This window comes from Eumetopias jubatus, unplaced genomic scaffold, assembly GCF_037043125.1.
Source record: "Eumetopias jubatus isolate StellerSeaLion01/CBP00866 unplaced genomic scaffold, mEumJub1_p1.0 scaffold_14, whole genome shotgun sequence".
In the NCBI taxonomy this organism is placed as follows: domain Eukaryota; kingdom Metazoa; phylum Chordata; class Mammalia; order Carnivora; family Otariidae; genus Eumetopias; species Eumetopias jubatus.
The window spans coordinates 54,199,839-54,210,125 of NW_028274820.1; the positions used below are offsets into that span (position 1 = coordinate 54,199,839).

The following is a 10,287-nucleotide window of genomic DNA, read 5'->3' on the forward strand; positions in this document are numbered from 1 at the left end:
AGCCAAGAGTGGAAATTTCCTACGTGGAGTCCATTTCATCCTTACAGATAAACAATGGAGCCATACTTATCTTTCAGAACCCAAACTTGCTTCCAGATACAACGTTCCTCATGTAAAACCAAAATTCACTTTTATGTTTCAGATGAAGCCAAAAATCCTAAGTAGCATTGATCTGCTTTTGCAAAATATATAACTTAAAAAGGGCCATTCCTTTCTGGTATTTTTCATTCTGATGTAAATACAATTTAGGGGTGAATGATTATAAAGGCGGCATAATGGAAAAGGCATGAAACTTTTAGTCTGAAGACCTTGGCTTAACGCATGTCCCTTGACACTAACAGATAAGAAATACCAGCCCTCTTACAAAATTTCTCTGAGCCTCAGTTTCTTCATCTGTAATAGAGATAATAATACCAAACTCAAGGAGTTGTAGGACATTAAATGAGCCAGTGAATATGAAAGAAATATGTGAATTAAAAGATGACACGCAAATGGGAGAAACATGTAAAAGCTGTGTTCAAAGACAATTTTAAGACAAAAATTCATTAGAAGCCAAAAGCCAGTACGCCACTTTGCTCAGGTGTTAAGGTTAAAGTACACATGAATTAGAAATTAAGCTTGAAATTATGTCTTCTTTGAAAATATTTCTACTGCTACTATTATTTCTAGTCTCTCCTCAAACCTGTAAAGATAATTCCAGCTCTTAGACTGCACAGAAGAATAAACTTTCTCCAGTTTTCTTTCCTTCTTCCCTTGCATCCACACTAATCTTAGCCCATAATGAATTTGGCTTTGAAAAGAGCCCATGTGCTGCCAGCTGGGGCTGCAGCAATCACTCCAGAAAGCCAAGTGCCTTTTCTAATAAATAGAGCCCTTTCTGTCAACATGTCATTTATTATGTTAAGTAAACAAACCTACTCTGACCTAAGTGTGGTTACAAAAAGTATTCCCTTAAAGCTCCTTAGGAAAAGCCCTTGCTTGACCTAGACTAAGATGAGAGGCATGGCCAAGGCTAAATGTTTGTCTATCCAAAACAACATTCTAAAATGCATGCAGATTTGAGCCTGAAGATGTCCTCTATCCTAACCCATTAGAAATATTTGTGAAATTTATTGGTAGCTAGGGGGCTCCCCTCCCCTTCACAACTATGGTGGAAGGAGAGGGAAAGAGCATTTGTTAGCCACCTCTATTATCTATCCACTCAATCACACTTAAAAGGGTGTTGTTCCAGTCTTCTGGCTAAGCTCCTCCTAGGCAAGAAGCCAATAAGTGGGATCAAGCCACGTGTCCCCTTTAAGGATCTGCTTTAGCTGATTGACTAGTTCTAAGTCAGCCAAGGGAAATGACAGTCTGTCAGGATGAAAGGCATGCTTGTCACAAACCTGAAGGTCACTGTGGAAGACTCCAAGGATACCACCTTTGAATAAAGTATCTTGGATTCTCTCTGAGTGAGAGACCAGTAACAACAGGAGACTTGTGCTTGCTTTTGGTGTTTCTATTCCAATTTGTAGTCCTTTGGACTCCCTTTAGCCTTTCTTTCAAGGAACCTTATCACTGACCAAAGAAAACTGGGCTTAGAATGTTCCCACTTGGAGAGGAGCCCTTGCCTCATTTCTGAGTTCTTGGCTTATTCAAAAGCATGCTTGGTCATCCCGGTGAATTCAGACACAAATTACCCACGTTTGGGTGACTGCTCTTCTAAATCTTGGCAGGTCCTCCTCCCAAAAGGCCCTCTCAGGGAGACCTTCAGGCATTTAGGTGAAGTCCCTTAAGTCTGGAGAATGGGCAGAAAACACATGCCTCTTTAAGCCAGGAGGTAATTTTGTGTATCTGGGGCAGCTAGTGAATTCTGTGGAATACTGGCATATTGTGCAATGTTCCTCTTAGATTAGGGTAATACTTCTGGCATCCACAGAGCCTGTAGACTTTCCAACTAGGGTTTGCCAAAGGTCTGGTGTTAAAACAGAGACATTGTATGCTCCTCCTCTTAATGCAGCATTTTCCTTTTCCAGCTAGTAATTATTTGTTCTTGAAAAAAAATATACAGTGGAATTTTTAGAAGCAAAATTTGACAGATTTGGTTGACAAGTAAAAACTAAATTAATAAAAATTGAGGAAAAGAGATTTGCATATTGTCCTGAGCTGGACACTCTTATTCCCTGGAGAGGCTACATGTAATATTAATGGAAATTTACCCTACACTTTCAAAGGAAATACTTTTTCATCTATTAGAATAGTACTGATTTTAGCTTCTGCAGTTGTTTACTTTATTTTCCATTACTGATGTGCAGTGAATGAAGAGCAAGCATAACAAGAGAAACGTATGCTGATACACAGAGCTGTTAAATAATTTTTAAATCCCATTTTCCACTTAGTGATCAACAATGCACACCACAAAAACTGCCCCTCTCTGTCACAGAAAAAATTTTATTCTGTTAAGGAATTTGGGCACATTCCAGCTAATACAATTAAAAAATCAAGCTGCAAAGAAATAATATTTTTGAATACTTTAATTGTGGGTATTCTCCAAAATGGTTTTCTCTTGGAAATATTTTAATAATAAATGTTTAATAAAAATTACAGTTACTTTTTGAATCAGTAGTAATGACATTCTTCTGTTTTGAAAATGTAGATTTGCAAATATCTCTGGTCCTATTAATTGAGAAGGAGAACATTGTTTGCTTGTTAAAATCCTTTGATTTACTCATTCCAGTTTTTAATCCATTTATTTGTTTGCTTTATTACAGAATGTTTCTCTAGCCCAAGCTATTTAAGAATATTTTTCATCATCTTCATAGTTACATTCTTGATTGGGTTGCTTAAAGTCCTTATCATTAGACAGGTGATACTACAATGGAATAGTAATAAAATTAAGTCCTCGGCAGATTACAGGGTGTCGGCCTCAAAAAAGGTCAGTGAATTCTAAAAAAGAATTACTATCAGTATGTCATTGTCTACTTCCAATATTTAGACTGTTAAGTAATATTATTCTTTCTCCCTCAAGGACAAGTTGATTCTGCAAAGTGTTTGCACAAGAGCAGTAACCTACCGACGTGAGAAGCCTGAAGAAATAAAACTGGATATCAGCAAATTAAATGCTCATGAAACTTTCAGGTGCAACTTCTAAAAAGATAGAAAGTACTTTATGGGAAACTGGATTTTTAATATTTGCTCCTAAAAATATATAATTTTAGAAGTCACAGGAGGAGACAAACTGTTCTAGATCATGCTGGTTGCTGGTTGTCCACTTGAATGAAGACTGACAAACATCCTCATCATCATGTGACTCACATCGCTGCTGAATTTTTCAGAGAAAAATGTGTCTTACTACTGTTTGAGACTAGTGTCATTGTAGCACTTTACTGTAATATATAACTTATTTAGATCAGCATAGAATGTAGATCATCTGAAGAGCACTGATTACACTTTACAGGTACCTGCCATTCCTATGCTTCCCAGAGAGAGACAATGCTGTGTCACTACAAGGGTACAGTAATCCCTGCACCAAATGTGTGGATGAAAAAAAATAAAAGGCAGTTATACTACTGTTGCCAAACACTTCAACAATTGGCAGTGAATAGACAAGAACATCTAGATGAATAAATGGTTAGTGTTTCACTTATTCAAGAGGTTAATAGATAAAACCTTAATTTTGAGGGATATTGCTTTTGAAACTGTGTAGTGTTATGCATGTGTTTGTTTTCTGCTTCTTACAAGATACTAATTTCAACATTCTCTCTTTGCCTTTATATTTTTTCTTTCTTACAGGATAGGTTTATATATGTCACAGATGACTGGATTAAATAAGTGCTAAGTTACTACTGCTATAAAAACCTAATAATACAATGTCACTTTATTAGAATACTGATTTTAAAAGCTGAATGTTTAATAAGGGACACTGTAAAGTAACATCAAAATCGACCAGCTTCGTTGTGTGCAGATGTGGAGTCTGACATATCTTCTTACCTGATAAACTGGATGCTTCACCATTTCATTTGTCTAATCATCAGGTTGAAGATCACAAGGTGTTTAGAAACTCTGCCTCAAAGTGCCACATTTTTAGTGAGTTTTCTCAGATATTTACTCCAAGTAGATATTAGCATTTTTCTAATTAAAAGCTATATTAAGCTATATTATTTTCACCCCTCAGTGCAGCCTAAAGAGTTCTTTCCCTGAATCACCTCAACCGTACTCACCAGAATTTAAAAGTATACAATTGGAGGAGGATAGACAATATCTTAGAAATAAGCTAATTCATCCTTTTACTGAGTCAGGGAACTGAGGCTCAAAAAGTTTAAATGATATCTTAAAAAACACCCAAGTGATTAAGTGGCAGCATTTGAAGAGAACTTCTATCTTCTTATTGCCAGGCTAGTGTTCATTGCACCATATCATGCTACCTCTTGATTCTTTAAAATATTTGATTGGAAGTAATTTTAAATGTGATTTACTGGAGTCTTGAGTATGACATGAGAAAATTTCAAAGCAAAGCAGAAAAGAGTAACTCAAACTGAATTCCATGACTGGCTTCCATTCTTTCCTGCTAATCAGCTTCTAAGAGAATGCTGCATGGCCTAACTACAGGGAAATCCATTCACACCACAGCCTGTGAGTTGTGCAGTGCTCAGCCTGAGAGCTTGATACAGAGGCCATGAGCTTTTATCTTCCCCCATGGAAACTTCTTCAAAATTACCATATCCCTACAGACTTATTCAGTCTGATTTTGTTGGCTATAAGTCCAACAGTCCTGTGTGTAGTACAGAGCTTTGCCTATGAAAACAAAGGAATTTGTTTAAAATGTTTTCTTATAATTAACTTCCCAAATTTGTCTTCCAGCACTTGAAGAAAGGCCAGATATTTGCATTTTAATGAAGACAAACTCCCACCCCATATTTTACCCCAAAGAGGATTTTAAAACATATAATAAGTTGTTCTGGAGCAAACAAGCACAGCAGCTCCATTAACTGTCCCCTACAGCCAAGCAATTATGACGCTAAGTTGAACTGTATTTCCTTCCCCTAATGAGATTGGGGACACTGACATAATTCAGTACTGTGACTCACTTGTGTAAGATACCTTTGATCACCAAGGATAACGTAAAGATCATACTTTGCAGGCTGCCTGTCACACACAGTATCCATTTTAAAAAGAAAAATTGGATACCTGATAGCTCTCCAAAAGGAAAAAGTGGAAAACATCCATTCATTAAAATGCTGACAATTTAAAAAATGAACATTATAATGTTCGTAAGCTAATCTCCATGTGGAATGAATTATCCAAAGGAGCATAATCAAATGAAACCCTTAAAAATCAAGGGTTTATATTTTTATGCTCTCACTAGTTTGCACTAATATAATGGACCAAGGCTGTTATCATAGGAAAAGACAAACTTCCTGATAGGCAGTTCCATGCTTGATGATGATTGTAGTTATGCTTGTGATGTCTTGTGCTTTCTTTTTTTACTTAAAGACCTGATTCTTAAAGATTTTAGAGCTTATATTTTACTTGAATAATGGATATTTTCCTGTAAAATGGCTTATGAGAAGAGAATTAATATTTGACTAGTTAGAATTAGTTAAAAGTTAAGGGAAAACAGGGTATTTTTATTCTTAGTTTAAATAATTTATATAAATAGAGCCTATTTTCAACTAACATGACCACAGGAGATTTTTGAGATTCATGATATTAAACAAATAATGAAATGTTAAATAGTTAACACAGAACTTGAACAACACTTTTGGTACGATAGCATTTTATGCTCTAAAGTATGTAATGATTTAGAAATGTGCCATATACACACTACAATATAACTGTATGCATTCTACTTCTCTGGGAACATCTTTACACCACAGGGTACATGGATTTACAAACATTTGATATCTTTTTTGGAAACTTATTAAAATGTATGAAATCATAAACATTCTCTGAAAGACTCAAAAATTCACTTAAAAATCTGATTATGTACTGAATGTTCAATATAGCTTTGGTTTATAAGGATACAAAAATCTAAGGTTAACAGAGTAGATTTCTTTGGAGGCAGATTTTTCAAAAACTTAAAATTGGTAGATGCATCAAATACAACACTTCACAAAAGGAAAAATTCCAAATTTTTAAAAAACATTATCCCTTTAAAATAATCCCATTAAAAATATTCTTATATATGACAACAAATATCCATGAGACACTGAAATATGATTATGATGAACTATAAAAATTTTTCTCCATAGAATTATATTCCTTCTGGTTACATGGTATAGTAAATTAGACTCAATGGCTTTTCCTTCCTTCCTTGCTCCTGGTTTTCCTACTCACTTTTCCCGAGATTGCCCTAAAACTCTAAGCTCAATAAGGCTTATTGTGAAAAAGAACTCAGTGTAATGGTATAAGGAAGTTCTCCATTTCCAAACATCTCTTAATGATTTCAGAATTCATCATGTAACTGAACCAAGACATACACATTAAAAACTAAGAATTTAAAATTTTCACAGCCATTTGAGCTTCTCTCAGGTCTAAAGGGTTTGAGATCTGTATCTTTAGTGAAAGTTTGAGTGAAATATAGCTATATGGGAGTTCAATCATGTGCATATTGTATTGTTTTATATACTCAATATTTAATTTACAACTATCCTTATTTATATTGACCTTAAGAACTCCATTTCATACAATGCAAACTGAGATATATTTTCAGAGAAGTATAGAACTGGCATTCTTTCAGATCATTTCCTTTTTCTTTTATAATTACTGTATGGCAATTTTATTATGGATAACTGATTATACATATTCATATTTCATTGATTCTAAGATATCTGCTTTTCAATTTCACATTTCTAAAATTGTGACATATCTTGCAATCACTGGCATCTTAGATGCAGTGTTTGAAGTTGTACTTGAATAAGTATTACACTAATTCACCCTTAAATGTTCATGGGGATAGGAACATTCCTTTACTTATAAATATTTGAGAACCTGTTTATGATAACATGTGAGACCAATTTTCAGTATAACTGAATCACATACAACTCATCATGGAGCCTGTCTGATTATGAGCTCAGATCCTGCAGACCTTTAGGTTATAAAAGCTCTTCATCTTCCTATGTATACTTTATGCTAGTGGCTACAATTTCAGCAAACCTAACTTAACTGACAAGAATGGGTGGGTTTCTCCCAGTTTTGCTAACAAATTTTTAATCTTTCTATTCCTTTCTAAAGAATACTTTCATATGATCATCTCACTTTAAACAGAATTAACTGGAAAAATGTATGAAACCATCACAATTAGATTTTGTAGCATCTCGTATGTCTTATGTCAATGACAGATGAAAAATATGATACAAGCAATCAGTACTGTAGGGAAAAAAAACTTTCCCTTCAAGTCCTTTCATTTTTTTATACTTCTTTCTCATTTCTGCTCTTTTGTTTGACTTTTTTCTTTGGCTTTGATGAACTTACCTTCAAGCCCATATAATGACTGTCATAAAACTGCATATTTAAGTTATTTGAATTATATGAAACAATTGTTCAGCTATCTGGGCAGCTGTTAATGAAATAGCTGAGAGTAATAACACTACTCTTTTATCTACCTGGCATCCTTTCCTGCATAAAATCTGTCTTTGTAAACTAACTCTGTTAATCAGATTTCCAACCTCTATGACCTATTTCAGTTAAAATTATTTAATCCAACAATATTAAAAAACAAAACAAAAACCTGCAGTTATCAAGGATGGAAATGTGTGATTTGTGTAAAGAACATTTACTAACTTTACACTGTATCACAGATAAATGTGATTTTGATAAGAATTCCCCATAATGACAAAATTTATGGTACATAAATTTTATTAAGAATGTTGGATATGAAATATTTTAATTCTAAATTATAAGAAAATATAAATTTGCACATAATATAGAAATTCATTTTGTGTATATTTAACATAACTTTAAAACTATTTTACATTTACCAGCTACTTCATTAAAGTTTTTTAAACATCTGCAAAAATAATTTAGAAATGTTTTTAAATTATCAGTAATATAACCTTATTTGTTTCATTTAACAAGTCCTGTCTTTGTAAAAAGTAAAATTAATATAGAGTGTATTTTTAAATTAAAATATTTGAATTTAAAATAGCTCTTATGAAAGAAAGATTCTCATTAAACAAGTTTCTTATTATTTCTGGCTTTGAATTATACATAGTTAAATTGCCTTAAATGTCACAGAAAATTGGGGAATGAGATAATTTCAGAAACTATACTATGAACATGTTCATGTAATTCTGATTGACTACTAACTTCTGTTTTATGTATTTATTAAAGAGCTGACACTGTAGTTTGAGATGTTTATTTTTCTAACAGAGCTTATAATAGTTATGACAAGGCATTTAATTAATGCATCATTCTGTTTAAAAGTAGGTATTAATCAGTATGAAATTTTATGTTTTAAAATAAAAATGTAAAGATCTAAGAATGCACAGAATGCTTTTTTGTTTACCATTTGTGTTACATGACCCTCAGAGCTGCCAGAAAATAGCACATTTTCATACAAGGAAATGTAATATCATCCATACATTGTCATTGGTAGAGGACATTACATAATTTCAAAAAGCTACGACTTCTAGGAAGTTGTAGAGTCAATGATAAAGATGTGGGGTCATCCAAATTTCTCTCTTCCCTTTTGCTAGCTGTCCAAAAGTGGAAGCAGAAAGAATGTCTGAATTACAGAGAACTGAAAAATTTGTTAAAAGATAAGTCAGGCTTTTTTTTACTAGCCAGAGACTTCTACCATCACCTTGATACAAATAAACTGCAATTGCCCATTCTTGAGAGGCATACTTAAATAACTGAAATTTATGGAATACCCTTGTGTTGTGATTTTTCTCCGTTTAACTGAGGGGTGAAAGTAAAGCAGATGAGGGGACAAGTAAAAGTCAAATAGGACATGTGGACAGATTGCCTGTCATTAAGGAATTTTAATAGTTTGAAGGAAAAGGTATGTGTAGCACATCTGTAAGTAGAACAGTTGCACTGGAAAGATCAGATGGAATCTATCAGGAGGTCTCACAAGGACTTTATTTTTGAGAATTCATCCCAGTTGGGTTCAGACTACAGTCTTGCAGGCTCAGAATCATGATTTTTTTTTTATGAGTGCTGTTTGACCCCATTCTTCCCTTCCATCTTCAATAATAGGACCCGAGTTTCAGTACAGCAACACAGCTAAGATTTAACTACCCAGACTCCTTTGCAGCTAAATGTGATCAGAGGACTAAATGTGGCCAGTGAAATGGGAAAGGAGGGAGTATGTGCAACCCTGGATCCCACTTCCTACTTGTCTCTTTTTGTTGTCTGGAACAACTGGAGCGGCTGTCTTGGCCAAGGAAGCCCTGTGCTGAAATTGTCAGAGCTACCCCTTCAGCCATCAGCTGCTTACCTCAAGACTGATACCTGGTAGGGAAACAATCCTTTCAGCTAAACCACTGCATTTGATGTTATAGCAGATAATCTACACTCTGACTAACAATGTATTCTTTATATAATTGTCTCACTGAATCTTCAGCAATACTAACTAGCATTTCCCTTGATTTTTCAAATAAGAAAAACAACTCAAGGAGGTGTTAAGGACCTTATACAAATACACACAGCCAGCAAGTTGCCAAGCAGAATTCATGCCCAGATCTGTTTCTCTCTCCTTAAATGACTGATTATATGTTTTGTGAGGATAGATTTTACTAGTGTAACTAGTTTTACTAGTCGAACTATGTCCCCATGCCCCCCCCCAAAACAGTGCAATAAATTAACTTGGAGATTTAATGTATGTGCAAAAGTACTACACAGGAAAGAGTGACTAAACCTTAAAAATGAAAAAAAAAAATGCTAATGCACTCATGTTGGAGTTACACTAGAGTACGTCCACAGAGAAGATCATTTGGCCTGGACTTTGAAGGAAAGGTGAGTGTGGACATATGTGACGTCAGAGAGAGTTAGGGGAATGGTAAAGCAGACAAAGGTGAGAATTCCATGCAAGAACATTGAAATCTTGTTGAGATACACCACTGGATAATAAAAGGCAATAACCTACAGGTCCTAAGTTTTGGATTTGATTTCCAGGGTTAAAAGTTTGAATTTTGGCTCTGAGAAAAAAGCAAGCCCTGAAGTTTTTAAATAGAAAAGTGATATTATTGGAATTATACATAGTTTGGCATATACTCATAAAAACCAAACATAATTTCTTAATTAAACATTAATTTCATACCCTCTAATGCTGTCAATACTTTTTAATACCATTAAGGTTGAATCACT

At 34.2% G+C, this 10,287-nt stretch overlaps 1 protein-coding gene across 1 annotated transcript in view; it reads left to right on the plus strand.

The window, feature by feature from the left end:
• The window catches only part of ITGB8 (integrin subunit beta 8), a 73,141-nt gene extending 69,889 nt beyond the window's left edge, over positions 1–3,252 (plus strand). Inside the window, exons 13-15 of the mRNA XM_088018426.1 lie at positions 2,748–2,911; positions 3,005–3,114; positions 3,198–3,252. Coding sequence (XP_087874552.1) covers positions 2,748–2,911; positions 3,005–3,114; positions 3,198–3,252 — 329 coding nt within the window. The remainder of the gene's footprint in view (positions 1–2,747; positions 2,912–3,004; positions 3,115–3,197) is intronic.
• Positions 3,253–10,287: the final 7,035 nt, after the last annotated feature.